Source organism: Parastagonospora nodorum (assembly GCF_000146915.1).
Source record: "Parastagonospora nodorum SN15 chromosome Unknown scaffold_2, whole genome shotgun sequence".
NCBI classification, from domain to species: Eukaryota; Fungi; Ascomycota; class Dothideomycetes; order Pleosporales; family Phaeosphaeriaceae; genus Parastagonospora; species Parastagonospora nodorum.
Genome location: NW_001884550.1, coordinates 541,572 through 563,836, shown reverse-complemented (window position 1 = coordinate 563,836; position 22,265 = coordinate 541,572). Strand labels below are relative to the sequence as shown.

Sequence of the window (22,265 nt, the reverse complement as noted above, 5' to 3'; positions counted from 1 at the left end):
CTATAATCTATATATTAGCAGTTAATAATAGAAACGCGTACGCTATGCTAGCGCGAGGTACTAGAGCTAGAACTAGTATAGTAATTCTTTACTCTTTAGAGCTAATAAGCAAGGCAGAAGACAGCGAAGAGAGCGTAGAGGCTAAAGTGCCTAGTAATAAATGCATAGGCTATATTATATAAGAGTTAATAGCTAAGTTCTCTAATCTGCAAAGAAGATTAGATATAGTAGTGCTTAAGTCTTATAAAAGTATTACTATAAGTATATATTAAGAAAGTATGCTAACTACTATAGAAGAACGCAGTAATCTTATAGATATAAAAAAGATGCTACTTATATTTAAATTATACCTTCTAGTAGAATCTAACTCTAAGATGCTAACGATATTACTAGAGACTATAGTAGAAATGCAGCAGACCTTAGCAATTAAATCTAGAGTAGTTATAATTAATAGACTTAAATAAGAGGACTATTTAAAGAGACGTAAGGTACTAGCTATTAGAGCAGGCAATACGCTAAGAGTTAAAGATACTTCTAGCAACGCAAATCTGCTCTCTCTTCTAGCAGTATGTAAGCTTTAACTAACTTACTAAAGAGCATGCATATTAGAAGGCTGTAAGATTAATAAGCAAATACTAGTTAAGAAACTTTAATAAGAGGTATTTAAGACTATAGGCTTCTATAATTATAGCGTGCTAGTAAAAGGCGATGCATTAACGCTAAGAACTACTAATAGAGATAGCTAAGATATTATACTTAATAACGAGAGTATGTTAGCTATAGAAACTTAAAGTTAAGGTAGATTTACTAAGCAGATAGAACCTATTTTACGTTAGTAAATATCTTACGCTAACTAGAAGGCTAATATATTCCTAACGCGAAGACAGAACCTTATCTAGTTAAAATAAGGCTACTAAAAGTTTTAACCTTCTAGCTAAGTAATAATATTGTTTCTAAAAGCTATAAGGTTTAGATACTAATTCGCAAGTATTATCTGTGCTCGCATATTATAATAGATACGCTGCAGATAGGCTTAATATAACGAATTAGCATAAATTAGCAGACTAGATATAAACTTTAATATACTATTATTAGCTAACATTATAGTTATAGTTAAAGAAGGACAGATAAGGCGCGCAAAGAAGTAAGTAAAGTAGTAAATATAAAGTTTCAGAAATATAGGCTAATGCTAACAGAACTAGCAGCGTGTAGAAGATATATCTATTATAGCGTCTAGCTTAACTAACGTAGCGACTGCTGTTAGTAAAACTATAGGCATTATCTTGCTAATAGAAGGCGCTTAGCATAATAAGCTATATAAAGGCAGCTATATTACTTGCCTATTATAATGCTATCTAATATAACTTAGTTATGCTTTTTAAGCTTATTAACACAGATTATGCTTTTAAAGCACTGCCTTAATTATGCTTTTAGAGCACTATAACTATAAGGTTTTGCTTTTTAAGCTTATTAATACAGATTATACTTTTAGAGCACTGCCTTAATTATGCTTTTAGAGCACTATAACTGCAAGGTTTTGCTTTTTAAGCTCTATTAATATAGATTATGCTTTTAGAGCACTGCCTTAATTATGCTTTTAGAGCACTATAACTATAAGGTTTTGCTTTTTAAGCTCTATTAACGCAGACTACGCTTTTAGAGCACTGCTTTCTACTTCTATTACTTACTATCTAGCTAGAGATAATAGCAAACGCATTATATTCTGCATGCACTTAACTATTTAATACGATACTTACGATAATCTGCTATACTAAAGTAGCAAGATAGACTAGTAGTAATATAAAGAAGTAGATAGGTAGCAGTATAGTTTAGCATTATTATAGTAATAGAAATGCATAGAGAAGATAGCAGCTCTGCTAGAGAAACCTATTATAGGCTGTTAGATATTAGCATACTGTAATATATAATGCAAACATAGTATTAACCTTATAAAGATTCTAATCTATTATATATACCTATTTATCTTAATCTTAATATATATTAAAGATATAAGATGCATATATAGGCTATAATTAGAAGCATAGATATCTTACTAGAATGCGTAAAGTAGATATATATCTTATAATGTAATAAATGCTAAATACTCTAACTATATGCAACTTGCTCTTACTTAACCTAGAGTGCGCTCTCTAGCATTAGTCGCTTATAGATCTAATATATAGCAAACGTGTTATTATCTGCTAGATGCATCTCTATGCTAATTCTAAGTAGTAATAAATAAAACACGTAGCTGCATTAAGTATATATAAAGTTACTATAGTATTAGAGCATAATAGCAATATTAAAAGGCTAGAGATAATTGCGTCCTTCTAAGTCTAATAGGCTTTCTAATTTTAACTCTATGCGTAGGCTAAGCAATGCACTATCTCTAAGAAGTGCTTAATAGAATATAAATATATTAACTAAACTATGCTATAAGAGCACTTAGTGCGTATCTAGGCTAAATTTAGCCTTATAAATAGCTTCTCTAACTTCTCTAAGAGTAAGACTATATGTCTTTAGTCCTATATAGAACTTAGAGAGATATCTTTGTATTAGAATATAAGATTGCATTGTCTAGCTAGAGGTAACGTAAAGCTTTAGTATTATATTAATATTACTAAGAGCTATGCTGTAGTTAATAGACGTAGAGATAATAATATCTTCTATCTTTATATCTCTTATAGATAGCGAGTATAGTATAGCCTATATGCCTAAGAGTTAACTAAACTTAGTATTAATTATCTAGATACTATACATCGTATGCATTTCGTGCAAACCTTAGAATAATAGCATCTGCTCTTCTACTAGGCTAATAAAACATAACGTCTTAGCAATTAGGAATACGTAAAATGCCTAGGCTCTAGTTTCTAAACTAGATAATCGTCTAAGTAACTACTCTATAATAGTAGTAGCAGTATTTAGATCTATGCTTTAGAGATAAGATATACTCTATATAGAACTTATAAGATATGATGCTATTAATAAGTATAGATATTATATATTTCTTCTCTAGTAGCGCTGATAGCAACGTTAAGCTGCTAATAATAGATACTTTGCTAGCTGTTAGTATATAAAGAGCTAATAGTATTAGCTTAGGTCTATAAGTTGCAATTATCTTGCATTGCAAACTTAGGCTAGCATTAATAAATATACTAGGTCTAAGAGGTTCTGCTGCACTAACTTATACTGCTAGATATAGCCTAAATATAAACTTCTCTAAGACTAGGATATTAAAAGGTTTTAGAGGCCTATCTTTTACTAAATAGATATCTATAGTAGTATCTATAATGCAAGAGGACAGAATTAACAGCAATAAAAACTCTTCCTAAGAAGTAGATTTGTAGCTAGAAGCGTAGCAAATATAGCTAAATAAAGATATTGCAATTTCCTCTATTACTTATCCTAGGCTTATTAACAGCTACTAGCTTAGAGCATAGTATTAAGGTTAAGGCGTACTTATAAAGTATTAGAAACTATAAAAGACCTCTAGAATAAAGATAATATTAGTGCAGCGTATAATAGAAATGCTATAGAACTTCTTAAAAAATGCAGATATAGAAGCATTCTATAATATCTATTAATAGCTAGCACGCTATTAAGAAATAAGAAAGCTATAGATCTTACGCTTAAGTCTCTAACTATACCTATAGACCTATAAGTTAATAGGTATAATAGTCTCTTTCTAGTTATTAAAAGTAATAGCAAGACTATATTAGGCAAAGTAAGGACTCTAAGATATATTAGAGCCTAATAAGAATCGTATTAAAATTACCTAGCGCAACTAGAGAATGTTAGCTTTCTTAAGCAATAAAGCGCTTATAATTACTCTTAAGTTACTTTATATAAGAGCTTATGCTATTAAAGCTACTAAGCGTATTCTCTCTATATTCTTAGTAGTGCTGCTAGAATTCTTAATAATATTATAATTCTCTGCTCCTGCTATATTTAAGAAGTATAAACTCTTAGCTACTTTAACTACGTTCTGCGCAATAGTCCTTGCTGCCTTAGCGCTAAACGTGTATAATAACGCGTTAAAGTAATTAAAGCTAAGCAGTATAGCAATAGTAAACAAATCTATTAGCGCTATGCTAGAGTGCTTATAGACGTAAGTTAGGTCTATAATTTCTTATAGTCTTTGCATTTGCAATAGGAATAGGAAAGGAATTAGGTATTACTAGAACTTAATTTCGTACTAATAGGATTAGTATATATAAAGGAATAATAGATAAAAATCTTACCTGCTTAAAGCGCGAACTATTTAATAAGATATGTCCTAAGATAGATATGCTATCTAAAGTTGCTTCTTCCTTAAGGCTTAGTGTTTAATAACCTAGTTTTAATAGAACTTAGTCTGAGACATCTTCTATCTTAATGTCTAGAGTGTAAAGAGATCCTATAGGTCTATGTAGGACAACGGCGTCTTCGACAGAGTATAAAGGGCCTAAGTCATTCTGCTGTAAGCCCGCCGCATGGTAGCATGAGTACGCGTAGCCTTCATTGACCTTCCCCTCTCTCTGGCTATTGTCATGTTGAATATCGTCTTGGTTAAGAGACGAAAAATGTTGTAAGAGCCTTTTCGCGAGGTCCGTAATCGATCTCGAATTCAGCTTGTTGCAGGCAGAGTCGTTCCTACGCAAATGCGCACGTAACGAGTCTACATTTGCATATGAGCGGTCCTTCGAGACTAGCGCAACGACACGCGCGAATTCTTTATTCGACACCTGTTTCCGAGGCATGGCGGTGTATGGCAGTGTATGGTGGTGTATGAACGCCCCCTGGAATTTTGCCCCAAAAGCTTAGCGCGGACCCTGAAACGTCATGCATGTTAGGTCCAATCGACCTCGCCCTGCCAAGTCCACGTCGTGCATCGAGGCACGGAGGGATTGGCTGGCAGCTTGGCTTACTCTCCTCGGAGCAGCTGTTCGCAATCGCAATCGCCGTGCAGAGAAGCGTTGAGACTCGTCAGCGGCCACTTACCACGGTACATTTTCTGTTGCTATCGCCCTCTGGGTCCATGACCCTGAGAACGGACTCTCCAGGCGTTGATCCCCAGGCTATTTGGGCCGTTGGTGGACTGTGCTCCAGCGACCCGAAATCTCTTTCATGGCCGGCCCACATGCTGGAAAGGCGGTGTCGAAGCTACACCTACCGCGTGCGGTTACCGCTAAGCTCTGCTGCATTGTTGAAACGTATACCGGGTCGTTTAGACCTTAGGCTGCGTTGGTGTATCACTCAACCAAATTTCACCGCCTCGGCGAGAAATCTACAAAAGTCTGTGGCCGCGCTGCTTCGCTAATCTTCGAGCGTCTCTGTACTTTTTTTTCTTCTCCTCCCTTGCCATTCGACTTTGCTCAGCATGGCGACCACAACCACCACCGTCACCGAGAGGAAGGCTCCGGTCATGATGGCCACAAAGGGCGCCACTACCCCCGTCCCTGACGTGAAGACGCTGCGAGACGCCATCCCCGCTCATTGCTTCGAGCGCTCCCTGGTTCGCTCCATGGGATACGTTGTCCGCGACCTCGTAGCTGTCAGCACTCTTTTCTACTCTGCCACCCTTTTGGCCAGAGCCGATTTGCCATTGTACCTCAGCGCTCCGCTATGGACGCTCTACAGCTTTGTCACCGGCTGCTTCTTCACCGGCCTCTGGATTCTGGCTCACGAGTGCGGCCACGACTCATTTTCTCCCTATCTTAACGTCAACGCCACAATGGGATGGATCCTCCACAGCATGCTCCTTGTGCCATTCTTCAGCTGGAAGTTCAGCCACGCAAGGCACCACCGTTACCACAACCACATGGAGAAGGACACGGTTTTCGTGCCAAACCGCAAGCCTGCGGAGAAAGCCGCTAACCCTGCGGCACCCACTCTTGTTGAGAAGATCATGGACCACACCGCAGCCGACGCGCCCATCTTCAGCATTGCCTCTCTGGCCGTCCACCAGCTTTTCGGCTGGCCCGCTTACATTCTGATCAACGCTGGCGCTGGTGTCAACAGCATGGTCCGCTCAAACCGCAAGGAAACCCCCAAGTACAAGCAAAGCCATCTGGACCCTACATCCGACGTTTTCACCGCCGGCGAGCAGCCCTTCGTAGCCCTCTCCAATGTCGGCATCCTCATCACTTTCACCGTCCTGTACCAGGTCTCCAAATCTCTTGGCGGCTTGAACACATTCCTGCTCTATGGCCTCCCGTACCTGTGGATGAACCACTGGATCGGTAAGTTCGCTTATCTTCCGCCCTAAACTCAAACCATGCTAATCATGTGATTTAGTCGCGATTACGTACCTGCACCACACCCACGAGGATGCTGCGCATTACGAGGCCGACGAGTGGACTTTCGTCAAGGGCGCGCTTTCCACCATTGACCGTGAATTCGGCTTCATTGGCCGCCACATCTTCCACGGAATCATCGAGTACCACGTCGTGCACCACATGTTTCCGTAAGTTCAACTCCAATGTTTATCACGTGATTTTCAGCAGCTAATAGTAAAACAGCCGCATCCCCTTCTACCACTGCGAGGAGGCTACTTGGGCTGTTGCACCCCTGCTCGGCGAGAGGTACATTGAGCAGCGCACAAACTTCTTCGCCGACCTTTGGGAGGCGTTCACTACGTGCAAGTATGTTGTTCCTGGAACTGGTGCCAAGGCTGGTGCGCTTGTGTGGGCGAAATAGAGCGACATGGTAATTGCATGGCATTAGACTCAAAATAGACATAGATCTCTTGGTTCATGGGGGATGAAGATGAGGATGCGATCACTCGCAGCAAAAGTAATCGATGTCTTCATTCAATTTGCTTCGATGTGGCTTCGGGCTGCAGTGCTTTTGGTCGTGAAGCGTAATGTGCGCAGTGAGGTCCTTTTTGCGTGCCCTGTCTGGCAATAATGCTACATGACTCTGCTGGTTATCTCAGAAGCTTCAGTAGGAAGGATAGTGCTGCTAGTTGTCCATGGCTTACAAGCTTACACAAACTACTCCACCTCCGCAGGGTCCGCACACCAAGCTCAAGCCTCCCAAGCAGCCGCCCAACCCAAACGAGTAATTCGCCAAGCTTCTCCATCCTTACAAGTCGTGTAGTATCTTGTCTTAGCCAATGAATGGTCGCAGCTTTCGTCGCTGGCTTATCAGATCGATTAGAGCAAAGAGGCTCGGGTTCCGGTGTCCGATCGTGACAAGGCAAGCTCGGATATATCCTGCAGCTCGGCGTTTGCATGACGCCGGGTAGGTACAAATCCTGGACGATGGGCAAAGCTTTGCATTTCTTCTTGCCTGCTTAATACACCCAGTGCGCTCTGCAACATGGCTGATGGGAATGTTGAGAAGCAGCCCCATGACGCGACAGACGATGCGGCTCCGTCAGACGTTGAGAAGACTTCGCCCAGTTTGACAAAGGAAGCAGAGGCAGAAGAAGAAAAGCTCGAGAAGTTACGCCTCGAATATGGTGTATGTAGCATCCTCTCCGCGTTCATGACTTCACTTCCTAACACAGTCCAGAGCACATGGCCATCCCCAACCTCGCCCTCAAATCCCTACAACTGGCCCTCCCACAGAAAAATCCTCATCGGAACCATCTTCTCGTTCGGTCAACTCATCCCCATCATGTCTGCCAGCATGATTGCGCCATCTCTTGGTGACATCGCCAGGGACCTACGCATCAGCGCATCGACGGCGCAAATCACACTGTCGAGCTACTTTCTGGGCATGGCTTTTGCGCCGCTAGTAATTGCGGCGCTGAGCGAGATGTATGGTCGTAAGAGAGTTTGGGTGGCGTGCAACGCCTGGTATGTGGTTTGGAATGCGTTATGTCCTGTGGGCAGGAGTGCGGGTTTGATGATTGTTGGAAGGGTCATGACGGGGGCGGGGGCGTGTGTTGGGGTTACGGTGAGCCTTGCAGTTGCTTGAGCTGAAATGAAGATGGCTGACAGCGCTATAGCTCAATGGGCCTGTGATGGCGGACATGTATGGCAAAAGAGATCGCGGAAAGTCTCTCGCCATCGTTACACTGCTTCCGTATCTAGGACCTGCTCTTGGACCTCTGATTGGAGGTCTCGTAACTCAGTATATCCACTGGTCGTGGGTGTTCTGGATCATGAGTATCATCGATGCAGCCGTGTTACTCCTCGGCCTCGTCATCATACGCGAAACGTACACGCCAGTGCTTCTACGACGCAAAGCTGCGCACGAAGGTACTCCAGTACCTCCCAAGAAATCGCACATCAGGACGAGTCTGCTACGACCGCTGCACATACTTGTGAACCGACCTGTGATCTGGCCGATCTCGTTAGTCAGCACGTTGGCTTTCGGTGTATACTGCTTGATGCTGTCTTCATACGCAACACTCTGGATCGACAAGTACCATCAAACCGAGCTCATCAGCAGTCTGCACTACATCTCAGTCGCTCTCGGCACAACCATCGCCGGTCAAATCGGTGCCAGAGTAATGGATCGTGTATATCACAAACTCAGCAGCCGAAATGGCAGCAAAGGCATCCCAGAGTATCGCATACCTTACCTCGCTCCAGGCATTTTGCTCATACCAATTGGACTAGTCTGGTACGGGTGGTCCGCTGAACGCAAACTCGCATGGATCATGGTCGACATCGGAACGGTCATCTTCACCCTCGCCAGCTTCATCGCCTCACAAGGCATTTTGGCGTATCAGCTGGATGAGTTTGCGCAATTCAGCGCATCGGCGAATGCGGCAAGTCGTGTTGTGTCGTACGTTCTTGCGTTCGCTTTTCCTATCTTCGCGCCGGCGATGTATGGCAAGCTGGGCTACGGGTGGGGGAATAGCGTGTTGGCTCTCGTGGTTATCGCGCTTGGACTCCCCGTATGTTGGGTTCTGTGGTATTGGGGTGCAACGTTGAGGTCCCTCGGGCGGGCTTCTGGTGCGGAAGTCTCGAGCTGATGAGCTGCGGTTGCTGCGGAAGCCGTGGAGAGGGAAGATGTGGTATGACGTCATCGTCACGCTAATCGCATCCGGCCGTCTTCTTGCCCATGCAGCAGTCTTTGTAGACAGGTACAATACAAGAAAGCACCGACAATATTCTGACCGTCTCGCTTTATTATTAACCTATGCACTACAGCTATCACTTCAAAATACCATGACCAGCTTTCGCATGCTTACCAGATACGCCGAGATGGACCCGCCAACCCTCCTTGATACCCGGTACATTGAGCCCGGCATCATTTATAAAATCCCAATTTTTTGTCGCTTTGCTCGCTCCTTCTTTACTCTCAAGCTACCTATGGTCGACGCAAGATTATTCCTGGGCCATGCCCAATTCTTCCCATCCACCCAGTCCAGGTCATGTGCAATACCTGGCGGTGCATTAACTGGATTTGCTTGGAACCAAATCTCGAGCTTCGCGTAGACGTTGAACAGATCATCTTGATGTGTTCGAAACGGTACCTTGTCTGGAGGCATTGCACCTGGAGTGTCGCGGTGTGTGCGCAGCGAGTTCCCAAACCAAAAGACTATCTGCAATTTGTGTGCCACGATCAAGAGAGTCTTCGCGGACAGCGTAGTCCTGTGCCCATATATAGCATTTCATAAGAGGCGAACGCCGGAAGAATTCAATTGTGGGGAGCAAATCAACCGGACGAGCAACCTCCCAAGGAAAACTCATGGTAGGAGGCTTACCATTGTAAGTCGCCATGATCGCATAATCTCTGCACGTATAGAACGTGTTCCGATATTCTTCCAGATCTTCTCATCGTACAAAAGCCTCGAGCTCGAAGCGCTGCATGCTGAGAAATTCAGTGAAGTAACGCGAGCTGATTTGTCCAGAGTCGAGGTCTCGCTTCGCATTCTGGTAAGCAGTATATATCTCAGCGTCCCGTATTTCCACCGCGCAACTTTTCGGAGTTAACACTAAACGCTACCGAGCATTCATAACAATCGGATGAGTGATGCCCCTAGGATTATCCGGCCAAATTTCGCGTCCCAATGCCTGCTCGTACCCATGCCCGGCCACATAAATAGAGATAGGCTGCCTATATATTATGTTTCGCAACGCTGAAGAACATCAGCCACTGAGATCATCTACGACATCCATGCAACCTACCGCCCGGCATGCATGTCAAGCTAGCAATTCGATTGTTTTCGACAAGTGCCCTTCGCCTGTCCGCCCGCGTGCGCACAGGACTGTCGGAGTATCAGTTGTCGAGCTTCCAATCATACGATATGTTTCAAGAGATGAGATGGACAGGCCTTTTCTTATGCCATATTCCGGTGTCTATAAAGCTTTGATCGAAGTTTGTCTAGCCAATGGGAAATCTGCGGTGCGCCTCATGGTCAGGTCGGATAAGCTGCACGGTTCGTGCGGACTGATTCCACAGACCTGCATACCCGATTTCTTAAGAATTTCAGCCCGTTGCATTGTAACGACACTCGATAAAGAATTCGATTTGATCGCGAACATTGTTACAATGGTGTAAGAAGTTGACTTGAGAAAACGAAGGAACAAAGAACTAAGGAAGCCGAGGATCAAAGACTAGGTGTTCTGCAAGGTAGTCCCGGCATCTTGCGGAGCTACTGTAGTAGATCACTTCGGTGCTAATGTACTAATGTATGCGTCCTTCCGTTAGTGCATTTTGCATCTGCACCGAGCCTGCGGTTCTCTCGTCATAAAGTAAGCTCAAAACTCCGCGATTAATTTACTACAGGCTCCCTAGACCTGTTGAGGCAGGGAAACACGACATGAATCGCTCTATGTCTTAGCGTCTTGGGCGAGCGATTTCCTCCTGCCCTGGGTCTGGAGCACTGGAGACCCTTCCGAAGGGATGTTCAGGAGGTTTGACGACGCCGTGGATGCGGCTTGTGGTTCCGGTGTGTAATTGCATGCTCCGAGCTTCAGCCGCAGGCGCGTCCAAGGTTGCGAGAAAGCCTAGAAGCAGCATCACGCACACTGCAGACTTGCTCCATCATCGATCAACGTTTCATCGAGACTATCGCCTGGCATTGCACCGGTGTACCTGTATCGTTCCCCAATGCAAAGCCCTGCCTCATCTGCATCTCCAGGATCAGCTCGCTCAGCAAGGAGAACCATATTTCGCCGAAAACCGGGCCGCCCTGCCTGATTCTGCTCGTTCGTCGCTGACTTGTCCTCGAAGACCCTCGGTTGCAAACATAGCTGGACGGACACATCATCTTTATCCTAGCGACCTCGGCAATCCAATGGAAGCTCCTGGGGTTATTCACATCTTTTCATCTGCAACTGTTGGCGTCTTGGAGGGTAGTCCACCGGCGTAGCTCATGTCTGTCCTGCCCGCATTTTCACAGATGAACACAACTTTTCGGAGACTTTTCACGATTGCCAGTTTCGATGATACGGTCGACTGCCTGTATTGCGACAGTCGTGGCACAATGGATCCCCTCTACTACGCCTGAGTTATTCGGGGTGGTTTGACAACGTCCTGCTTATTTACTCTCTTGTGTCCGGCTTCTAAGAAACCATCCAACGCCCCACCATATGCTGAACAAAAACAGTCCCTAGTCGAAGCTGTGATGATGCGCAATAGGGGTAATTGAGCTCGCCACGCTATCCTCAAGCACTCGAGCCAGGACGCTCCCCGTCCACCATCTCAACCCGGCTTGCACAAACAGCTTCTTTTTGAAGTCTGGTCCGCTTGATGCCAAAGGAGACCAGAAAACCCAGGCCGCTGATCACGGTATATAGAATCCAGGTACCTTTGAGTGCAGACGTCATTCCGTGTCGGACAACGTCCCTCTGGCCTCGTGGTAGCGCGGCTACTGTCTGCGTTAGAGATACTGCTTCGCCTCGAGTCAGTTGGTCAGCCATGTCAGGTGCGATCCCAGCTGCGACAAAGTCATCAAAGTGCGGCGTGATGAGAATCTGGAAGACGACTTGACCGGCGACGACACCTATGGCCCCAAAGATCATGCGCACGAATCCGAAAGCAGCCGTGCCTGTTGCGATGTCTGATTCCCGCACCCGGGTCTGTAGAGCGATGAGAGGAGCGCCGAAATTGGGACCAAATCCAATTCCGAGGACGATGAGTATGGCAATGATTTTGCCGATGCTGTCTGAGACATGGAGCGATATGAGTAGTCCGACACCAACGGTCATAATCAGTAAGCCTGCTTGGAGCACCTCGAGGAAGCGTCCAGTCTTCTCGATGACGAAGCCGGATGCGAATGAGACGGTGGCAAGAGGGACTGCTACAGCTAGCATGTAGACGCCAGTGATTGTAGGGCTGCGACCGAGCACGATCTGGAAGTAGAGTGGGAGGAAGTATGCCACAGAGTTGAAGGCTAGCGCATCGCAGGCGCATACGCTGAGCGCGCTGAGGTTGCTGATATCCTTGAAGATTCGTAGCGGCAATACGGGATCATCAGACCTGCCTTTTCTTGCCACCACTGTGTTGTAGGGAACGTGATAGACAGGAGGGAGCCGAGGACGAGCAGAGTGATGACCACGGGAAGCTTAAACGAGGTGTTGCTACCTTCTTGCAAACCCACCAAAAGTAGGACAGCAGCTGAGACGATGGTCAAGACACCGAGCCAGTCCAAAGTAGCGAGGCCAGACAGCAGGGGAGTGCGAGGGTTGTGTAGGTGCAGGGTCATGTAGAGGGTGATGACCGAAACGGAGATGATTGGAACTGTGATAGTCAGGAACAAGCGTTAACAATTGTCTCGGTGGAACAAGCCTACTGTTGATATAGAAACACCATCTCCATGAACTGGCCTGTAAGTTAGCATAAGCTAGAAGGCGTCGAGGAAGAGAACTCACAGCTGCTCCGCAAAAATGCCACCCAGCACGGGACCAAGCGCCGACGCGACAGCCCAGACAGCTCCCACGATACCCAAGTACAACGAGCGGTCGCTGTGATTGATCAGTATGTTTGCTCAACGTCTACAAGCACACGTTCTGTATGGCTGATCGCATAGCGCGACCGCCACGTACGTCGCACGTGTTGGAGATGGAACTACTGACCGTATAGGAAATATATCGCTGACGCAAACATGCACCAGGACAACGACCCCGCCTCCCCCAAAGCCTTGAACGACTCGTCCAGCCACCAACGTCGTCGCATCTTTGCTAAGAGCACACAATATGCTGCCTGCCAGAAAAATGGTGTTCGCGGTGAGAATGATTGGCTTACGGCCAAAGATGTCGGACAATTTGCCCCAGAGGGGTACCGAGGCGGCATTGGCGAGCAGGTATGCTGAACCGATCCAAACGTACAAGGAGTCGCTGATGTTGAAGGACAGAGCGATCGTTGGCAACGCCGTTGGTATGAGGACGGTGTCGAGCGCGACTAGAAAGATGGAGAGGCATAGAGCAACGAATGCGAGCAAGATTGACATTGCTGGACGTTGCCGGCTTTCGATAGATTTGGTGTCGGCCATGGCGCTGGCCTGGTCGATCATGATGTAGGGTGACCTTGTATGTTTGGGCGTTGTGGATAGATTTGTTGTGGTTTTTTACGTCCTGGTAGTATGATGGTAAGATCTTGGAGTTTGCTACACGTCCGAGTACGACCTGATGTACGTGTACGAGTGTGAGGATTACTGAGCTGATTTCCCTGTGAGTTTCCCTGAGGGATTTTATATCGCCTGGCCTCGATTTTCCCGAGTGCAGCTTCACTGACTGCACCGTTTGAAGGCCAAACGCGAATGGGTGTGGAAAGAGACGTTCTGAATCGTCACTTTGTATCCGTGGAAGATGTAAGTGAAGGCCCCCGGCGTAGATCCCAAGATCTGCTCGTAGCTTTGCTCCGCTGTGCCGCCTGATGTTTGAAACACACACGACAAAGGATTCGAAGTGTGTCGATACGAGGACGAGGAACTAAAAGGTGACAAAGAACCGCCCTTGGAGCATGTGCACTGTCGTTCCTTGCAAAGGATACAGTACTGAAAGGCAGCAATATGATGGTCCGACGAGGAGACCTTCGATGCGCGAACATTTAAAACGTTGCGGCTACCTCATTCAGTGGGGCGGTGTGTGTTCGTTTGCCATGCTACAGACCCCAGTACTACTGTTCCTCCACAATTTTGCAGGTGCATAGACGCTCATGCAAATGGTTGTCGGGACGCAAGAGCGGAATAGCTAGCCGAGCAAGCCACAGTACGTGATGGCCACGAGGAATGACAGGGATAGCAAAAGCCGTCCAGGTCCTAGCATAAAATCAGCGAGGTGTTGAAGTGAAAATGCAGACTTTAGATCGACCTATGTTCGGCGCGTGCAATTCGTACCATTTACCAGGTGCCCACAACGCTTGTGTTGAAACAATCAAGCTGATCAGAGTGACAAAATGATGCTGTGCGTGGCGATTACAGCTACTGGGCTTTGCACACAGTGAAGCTCGACCTCGGATGCCCGCGTGGTGAATGAGCCAACACTGCCGTGTAACATGACGGCCTGGGAAAAGCCTCGTGTCATTTGTACTCGCTAAGTGCATATAAGGAACTGCACTAGTGTGAAATATCAGCCGGGCTGAGCGAGCAATATCGAAGTTTCAATGATCAGTCCCTTCGTCGCATTGAGGTTACAGTATTGTACAAACGCTCTCTTATCACCGAGAGCCTATCATGCCACGACAGGTCCTCGACAAAGATACCGAGGCAGTGCATGAAGGCCGCTCGAAGGTACTGTCGAGCATGGCCTGTCTTTCGGATTCGCGCATCGGCATATCGCGCCGCTGAGCGAGAGCGACCGTATGGATTACCTCACGTGGTTATATGCAGTCACCACGGCCCGCCTGAGGGCTTGCTTCGTGTGAGCGATCGTCTGCTCGTACAGGAACTACAGAGTATGGATATGCTGACCAGTGGTCCAATCATTGGGAACCTAGAGTTACGATCTCGGTGATGGTCAAGTTCGAGGAAGGTGAGTGTATCCTGTTACTGGGATGCTGCGAGACTAGATATTATAACCCTGCCCCTGGTTGCATGTTGTGTAAGTGCAAGCTCTAATCGAAGGTCGCACAAACCTTGGCTCGGAGTTGCCCACCAACATTACTCCGTAGGTGGAACAGAGCAGGTCAGGCTTCCTGTATCTTACTGCCACACCTGACACAGCGAAGGCTTACGACCATATCATCGTAGCCGAGTGGGTTGCATGAGTGCACCTAAACATCCACCAAACCAGAAGTCGCTGAGCTTTCATTACTGAGCAGGCACACCGCCTCTTGGAGTCGTCGTCGTAGGGCTGTTTGCGGAGCATTCATTATCGCGGTCCACTTCTCCACATTTGACCTCGCCGTCCACGTTCGGTGCAATTTTCTCTATCGATAGAGAGTCTTGTACCATATTCTTTGTCCCTCGACTCCAGCGCACTGGCTACACACAGCGCCAAACGGTGGTCAGTACTTTCGGCAAACCTGGCTCCATTTCGATCATAACAAGTATTTTCGTAGACCACTCATGTGTGCAGATGATGCGGTAACTGCAACATGCTAGTCCCATGCTGTATGCATCAAGGGCAACCCTACATATTGCCGCAGACTGTACCTATATGCTGACGATCATGCCGACTATGCCGCCGCACTCGAGCAAGGTGCAGCATGTGTGGCATGCTGAAATGAGCCAGCGCTCAAATGCCAGCCCGTGTTAGAGATCAAAAGTCGAAGATACTGAACATTAACCAGGCGGTCACAGAATACATTGTTCTCGTGGACGGGCCTCCAGACGGTGGCGATGTCTTACAACGTGGCAGTGGAAGGGTCCTTCCGCCAAATACTCCCATGGGAACGATCGCCTCTCATGCAAGTCGCTGGATTGAGACGCGTGATGCGTTGAACATTGACGCTCGCTTCGAGTCCGGTCGTTCGTTAGCTTATACGTGCGCCCATCCTGCGTTGGTAGTACAAAGTGGGCCGCTCGGAATGGCCACGCCTCTTCCGTTTTGTGGCTTTTCCAGTTTCCGGTGCGCTCATGAAGCGGTCTGCTGTCGAAGATGCGTATACAGTACTCTGTGGTGTTTGGCCGCGCAAAGCACGAAAGAAGTTGGCGTGATAGAGGCGTAGTGATTGCGTGATGTGAAGAGGTCATGGAGAGGTTGAGTTGCGCTTGGAGTGCCGATGGGGAAGGTGCGAAGCGACCCCACTTTCAAGATTGCCCGCTCTGCCGGTCAAGAAACACAATCAAGTCAAAAGTGCACCCACAGATTGACCGGAAATCATTCCAAGATTTTCACACGCCCTCACCACCATGACATCTTCGCCATCAGGTGCGCAACAGCTGGTGCCTCTTACTACAGCCTAGAATTGAATGGCAATAGTAACAAGTAAGGGCTTATAGCCTTGAGGCGTTCTGAACACCTGATCATGTTCGAGGAAGCTTTTGGTTCTATCATGATAATCTCGCTGGCACACAGCGTGGTTTACTCCCCCAAAGAGCTCAGAACTTGGGCATAGAACGCACGACGTATCGCGAGACTTAGTGCTGCTTACTTACGCTAGACTTAGTGCTGCTTACTTACGCTGACACACGCACTGTTTACTCATCGTCCCGCAACGGTGGGCGCATCATCTTTGTCTGCTGCATTCGAATCGTTGCCCATTTCTCATTCGAGTGATGCCGGCACGCAGTCCGAACAACGAGCAATGAGCAAGGCATACAGCTCCTGCACAAGGAGATTCCGAAATTGCTGATATGTCAGCTCGCATTATGATTTGTGATCTCGGTCTTAAGGTGCGCTCTTTGCAATCAACGCTGTGTACCTGCAAAAGATGACCACAAATGACATGATATAAGAATATGAAGAACGGCGGTTCGAAGTGCTGAAACATATATTACTTGGACAACGAACTTACTCAGGACATTAGCGACACTAGTAACGCCTGATACTCAAGATGTCAACAGCGATCAAAAACGTCCTCATTGCAGGTGCATCCGGCTCAGTTGGCCTTCCTATCCTCAATGCCCTCCTCGAAGAATCGTCCTTTAACATCACCATCCTATCTAGGGCCAGTTCGACTGCCATCTTCCCACCCGATATTCCCGTAATCAAGATCTCTGAGGAATACACTGTCAAAGAGCTCACATCGGCCTTCAAGAACCAAGATGCCGTCATCATCGCCCTGACCACGAGCGCCGTGTCCGCAGACGGCAGAGACGGGCTCGCCATCCGCTTGATTGACGCCGCAGTCGCAGCGGGCGTCAAACGCTTCATACCCAGCGAATTCGGCGCCAACAATCTTGACCCGCGGGCGCGAAACTTGGTATCTGTGTACGACATCAAAGGCAACATGTTAGAGTACCTGATCGCGAAAGCAAATCAAAGCAGCGGAAAGTTGACGTGGACGTCCATTTCATGCGGCTCGTGGCTTGACTGGGCACTCAATCCAGCGAAGTCAGGAAACTTTCTCGGCATCGATGTCAAGGCGAGAACAGCGACTGTGTACGATTCAGGTAATGCCAGGTTCGCCATCACCACGAGTAGAAATGCGGGACTTGCGGTCGTGCGGGCCCTTGTGCATGCCGACATGACTGCCAACAAGCAGATCTTCCTCGATGACTTTACGGGTACGACGCGCGATATTGTTTCAAGTCTGGAGAAGCAAACGGGGGAGAAATTCAAGATTGCGCAGAAGTACAGTGCAGCGGAGATGAAGGCTTTGAAAGAGAAAATCGATGGAGGGGATCTTTTCCCAATCCTAGCTATGTCGTTTGGCGCAGACATCGATATTGGATATGACTTTGAGAAGGAACAGGAGATTTGGAACGATAGGCTTGGGCTGCCAAAGGTAACTCTTGATGAGGTGGTCAAGGAAGCTATCGAGCTCGCACAGAGAACGTAGAATAAGACCCAGCGCGAGTGTCATGTGCTTTCACCCCTCATTTAATGATGCCTTCTCCCATCCAGCCAACCCTATTGCGCGAACCAATCCGCCTACAGTAAGGCGCGGACAGTGTGTCATCCCTTGGAGGTGGCACTTGTTGGTCGTATCGTCGTCGATCAATATACTAGCGGAGTATGTGCTCCTCATCCCATCCACTACATGACAAGCCACATCTGTTCAAGTCTCTTTGCACACTGGTGATTCCTTGCGTCAGTGCAGTCCCCGCCATCTTGTTCAACATCCACTGGTATCGACGGGGGACTTGAGGCACGACTGCTCTCATCGTTTAGCGCTATGCACTTGCAGCGTATATTATGTTTCGGCGCCTGCCTCGCGCAATGGCCATCTCAGTTATTCTCCGGGTCCACCGCCGCTTCACGCCTTTTTCGGAGTCGCAGGGCTTTTAGAGAGTGTATCCGTGAAGCCCACACTCTTCTTTGGTGATGAGGTCGGCGTTGTTGATGACATGTCATATTCATACCAGACCCCCTTGATTCTGCGGTTGAGCTTTCTTGGTGGCGGTGTTATGCGATTGCCCATGACGCCTGATGGCACGGGAGAAGAGACTGCGCTTGACGTTTCAGATGGAGCTGGCCCGACGTTCATCTGCGATATGCTGGCTGCGAGATTGTCGATACCGCGCATCATGCCATCGCAAGTGTTAGCCAACTGCGCCTGGTTCTTTGACAAGCTCTGTATCTGGGTCGCTGTGGTTTTCATGACAGTCTTGATCTGCTCTTGGGACTCGAAGGAGTTGTTCGAGAGGGCAATATAGTGTGACGCGTTCTGATCAATGAGTGCCTGCAATTTGGCTTGCTGATCAGCAAGACCCATGATCTGGGCCGTGTTGGTCTCGTTGATTTCTTGCATACGCTGCAGACCAGCCGACTGGGCAACAGAGAGGGCGTGGATCTGCTCCACATTCTTCTCAACCACGCTTGCAAGCCTGTCTAGCTTCTCCGTCAGGCTTTCTACGCCAGATGCAGATGCAGATGACGAAGATGAAGGTCTCTCTGTGTGCGGTTGTTGTGTGGGCGCTAGTGCTCTGCCGTCTGCGCTTTGTAGTGGGATGACAGGCGACGTATTCGACAAGTTGTCCTGTCCGGTGAGGAACCATTTGTTTCTCAATCCGTAGAACCTCAAGTTATCGTTTATGTGCTCCAACTCGTCACTTTTCATCACGAAAAGCTGTGGGCTAGGACGCATCGCATCGGAGTACTCGCGCCGAACGAGGGCCCACCATTGCGTGCAGATGGCGGCTGAGGCAAATGTGAGGATGTAAGGAGGAGAATTTGGAAAGTCGCTCTGTGCGCCCATGTCAGCTTCATAGGCAGACAGTGGTACTGGGGTCCTTACCTTTAGCGCGTACGCATGGAATAAAGCGTCTTCGCTAACATCCTGTTCCTCTTCTTGTGTGCCGTCGAGACTCTGCTTGTAAGGCGAGTCGAGTGCTCCCGCGTTCTTCTGGTTTTCGTTCATGATCAGGCCTGCTGCCAGCGAAATGCTGACCTTCTTGCGTGGATATCCTTGGCCTCGCACTGGTGAAGTCTGTCGTCGGTTTTGTGCGCGAGCTTCAAACAGAGGTGTTGAAGCGTCTAGTAGTGCAGAGAAATCTGGCATGCTCTTGGGACGTGAAACCTGCATGGCTTGAATAGGTACAAGAAACCGACGCTGCAAAAGCAGAATACAGCGGCAACTGAAATGCAAAAACACGACAAACAATGGTCCACAAAAGCGAGAGTTGTGAAGTCGTGGAGAAGGCTGCAGCATGAACGCTGAGAGGATATGAGATGGAAATAGTATCATGGCATGCAGCTGGTCGCAATCCTGGTCAGTCGATGACCTCACATACCAGGACCCACGTCCATGATCGCGGAGACATTGCAAAAACGGATGTGGAAAATCCTCATGGCAGGCCGCTGAAAGGCTCGTGTTGTCATTGCGACCGGTATGGCGTTCATTCAGCGTCCCGCAGCCGCTGTCTACCAATCGATGCGGACGTTTGACACTTGTAGGTCTTACGCCACTTGTCGCACTAGCGGCTGCAGGAAAGGACGCGCAGATAATGTCGCGCTCAGGGGAAGCGGTAACAACATGGAGAGATCCATTGAGATTCGATGAAACGACACGTTGCAAACGAACGCCATTGCCAGGGGTGGTGGTGTTGTGGAAAGGTGGGAATCTTCCAAAATTGGGACGATGACATCAGGGCACGTGCTAGCGCGTTTCTCCGCCGAGAGGACACGCGATAGCAAGTCTCCAACATATGTCACAAACATCATCAATATCCAATCCATCTAGACGAACCACAGTATATCCAACTAGCTACAGACAACAAGGTCTTGAAGACCGCCCGATGCGCGCCATTTCTCGAGGCGCTCAACATAATCTTGGCTACCAAATCCCCATGGCGCGCTTCTGGCAGCTCTCTTCATCTCGTCGACCCTTGTAATCGGCGTGCCATAATTGTTCCAGTATCCAGGCGTGCAAGTACCCCAGGAAGCGAACCAGTTGGACAAGCTGGCGGTTTCGTCCGCCCATTGCTCTTCTGCTTTCACAGAAGGCTCGACCGTGCATCTGTTCGATTGCGTAAGGCTGCGGGCTGATTGAATGAGAAACGCAACGTGCTCCGCATGGTTATTCAGCATGTACGAAAAATTGCCTTCGAGGATCAGCGTTTGATATAGAATGCTCGAGGAATACTCACACGCAGCACCACTCTGAGTAAGTCCAGTGAAGAAGAGATTTGGGAAGTCATGGGTGCAGCATCCGTGGAGAGTTAATGGTCCTTGCGCATCCCACTTCTGGTTCATATTAAGGCCATTGCGTCCGATAATTTCAACGTCACAATTCCGCGCTGGCGTATGTGTTTTCCTAGTCGGTGCGGTCCTGAAGCCCGTGCTGAAGACGAGGAGATCGAGTTCATACTCGACATCATGAACTCTAACTGAGTGAGAAGTCACCTCGTCAACACCGAAACCCGCCGTCTCTACCAATTGGACGTTCGGCTGATTGAAGGCTGGCAGATATTCGTCATGAAACGTCGGTCTCTTGCAGAATGTTGGATACCACGACTTTAGCTTCTCTGCCGTGTCCTTGTCGTGCACAATGCTGTCTACGCGAGCTCTCAACCTTTGTGCCCTAGGAAGATCCATAATGTTCAAGTCCTTGACATGTGCCTCGACACCATCTGGTTGGATCTTGCCTTTGCGTGTTGATCCGGCCCCTGCACTAAAACTGGGCATCTCGCACCAGCCATCTTTGACAAGATTGACTTCAAGTGGTTCCGCTCGAAGAAAGTGGTTAAAGTTCTCGATACGCCGCCTTTGCCAGCCTTTCCCATCGGCAATCTGCTTCCATTCCTCAGGGTCCGTTGCTCGCTGACCGCGTGCATCACACGACGACGGTGTGCGTTGAAAGACGACGAGCTGTTTTGACCATTTTGCAAGCTCTGGTATAATCTGGACGGCCGTAGCACCTGTTCCAATGATTCCGACTCTTTTCTCGCGAAGCTTTTCTAGCTGTTGGACTTCTGGCGTTCCGCCCGTTAAGTCGTACCGCCACCTAGCACTGTGAAAGCTAGGAATCTCGGTTGAGTCGAGGCCTGGGATTTTCGGTACATGGGGTACATTGAGAACGCCTCCCGTTACGATCATAAAACGAGAGCTCACGTTGAGTTGGCGTCTCGCTTCGTTTGGTCCTCTACCCTCAATGATCTGGATTTTCCAACTGCGCACTTCGTCGTCCCAACGCACTTCAGTGGCCTGAGACCGGAACAGCGCTTTGTCGGATAGACCGAAGTGTTGGGCGATACGTTTGGCGTGTTCCAGTAGCTCGGGGCCGTACGCATACTTGTGCTTTGGCATGTATCCGGTCTCCTCAAGAAGCGGCATGTACATGTAACTCTCTACATCACACATGAGGCCAGGATATCGGTTCCAATACCATGTTCCTCCGAACCCGCCGGCAACATCTATGAGTCGAATGTCTTCGGCGGCAACACCTGCTTGGATGAGTCGTGCAGCGAAAATTAGCCCGCCATACCCTGCACCCAGGATGACAACTTCGTATTTGCCACCATCCGTTATGGCCGGCTCAGATGCATTGAGAGCCGCATGATCGGCCCAGATGTCGTCATTCAGATGTGAAAGTTCTTTCGATTCATGAAGGGCGATGAATTGAGCGCTGCCATCGGCTCGCAATCGTTTGTTTCGCTCTTTCTCGTATCGTGCTTGTGTCGCCGCATCAAGTTCATTAGACGACATGGCTGTGAATCTTGGGAAAATAAATGATCAAATGCGCCCTTAGGTTCCGCAATCAACAAATCCGCGGTACTTTTGGATCGCGAACTCATGGTATCTTTTATAGTGTTTCAAAGATCTTGGCACTACCTTACGATCCGCTAAGGACGGTGCTACGAGTGACCACCAGGACCCAGCAAGATAGCTTCG

The 22,265-nt window shown here is 47.8% G+C and overlaps 8 protein-coding genes across 8 annotated transcripts; 2 read left to right on the top strand and 6 right to left on the bottom strand.

The window, feature by feature from the left end:
• Positions 1-4,903: 4,903 nt before the first annotated feature.
• Positions 4,904-5,121, bottom strand: SNOG_01363 (hypothetical protein; the record flags this gene model as incomplete). Its single annotated transcript, XM_001791952.1, has 2 exons — positions 4,904-4,921; positions 4,981-5,121. The coding sequence occupies 2 exons, from the start codon at positions 5,119-5,121 to the stop codon at positions 4,904-4,906; spliced, it is 159 nt and encodes a 52-aa protein (XP_001792004.1).
• A 238-nt stretch (positions 5,122-5,359) lies between these two features.
• SNOG_01362 (hypothetical protein) lies at positions 5,360-8,911 on the top strand (the record flags this gene model as incomplete). Its single annotated transcript, XM_001791951.1, has 7 exons — positions 5,360-6,221; positions 6,277-6,445; positions 6,501-6,665; positions 6,723-6,846; positions 6,992-7,041; positions 7,290-7,884; positions 7,937-8,911. The coding sequence occupies 7 exons, from the start codon at positions 5,360-5,362 to the stop codon at positions 8,909-8,911; spliced, it is 2,940 nt and encodes a 979-aa protein (XP_001792003.1).
• Positions 8,912-9,193: 282 nt separating this feature from the next.
• SNOG_01360 (hypothetical protein) lies at positions 9,194-9,662 on the bottom strand (the record flags this gene model as incomplete). The annotated part of the gene is made up of 2 exons (XM_001791950.1): positions 9,194-9,480; positions 9,647-9,662. The coding sequence occupies 2 exons, from the start codon at positions 9,660-9,662 to the stop codon at positions 9,194-9,196; spliced, it is 303 nt and encodes a 100-aa protein (XP_001792002.1).
• Positions 9,663-10,722: 1,060 nt separating this feature from the next.
• Positions 10,723-11,054, bottom strand: SNOG_01359 (hypothetical protein; the record flags this gene model as incomplete). The annotated part of the gene is made up of 2 exons (XM_001791949.1): positions 10,723-10,892; positions 10,913-11,054. 2 exons carry the CDS (start codon positions 11,052-11,054, stop codon positions 10,723-10,725), a joined length of 312 nt encoding a protein of 103 aa, XP_001792001.1.
• Positions 11,055-11,975: 921 nt separating this feature from the next.
• SNOG_01358 (hypothetical protein) lies at positions 11,976-13,399 on the bottom strand (the record flags this gene model as incomplete). The annotated part of the gene is made up of 1 exon (XM_001791948.1): positions 11,976-13,399. The coding sequence occupies one exon, from the start codon at positions 13,397-13,399 to the stop codon at positions 12,875-12,877; it is 525 nt and encodes a 174-aa protein (XP_001792000.1). The 3' UTR covers positions 11,976-12,874.
• A 3,425-nt stretch (positions 13,400-16,824) lies between these two features.
• On the top strand, positions 16,825-17,772 carry SNOG_01357 (hypothetical protein; the record flags this gene model as incomplete). Its single annotated transcript, XM_001791947.1, has 1 exon — positions 16,825-17,772. The coding sequence occupies one exon, from the start codon at positions 16,825-16,827 to the stop codon at positions 17,770-17,772; it is 948 nt and encodes a 315-aa protein (XP_001791999.1).
• Positions 17,773-18,189: 417 nt separating this feature from the next.
• Positions 18,190-19,458, bottom strand: SNOG_01356 (hypothetical protein; the record flags this gene model as incomplete). The annotated part of the gene is made up of 1 exon (XM_001791946.1): positions 18,190-19,458. One exon carries the CDS (start codon positions 19,456-19,458, stop codon positions 18,190-18,192), a length of 1,269 nt encoding a protein of 422 aa, XP_001791998.1.
• Positions 19,459-20,135: 677 nt separating this feature from the next.
• On the bottom strand, positions 20,136-22,079 carry SNOG_01355 (hypothetical protein; the record flags this gene model as incomplete). The annotated part of the gene is made up of 2 exons (XM_001791945.1): positions 20,136-21,335; positions 21,486-22,079. 2 exons carry the CDS (start codon positions 22,077-22,079, stop codon positions 20,136-20,138), a joined length of 1,794 nt encoding a protein of 597 aa, XP_001791997.1.
• Positions 22,080-22,265: the final 186 nt, after the last annotated feature.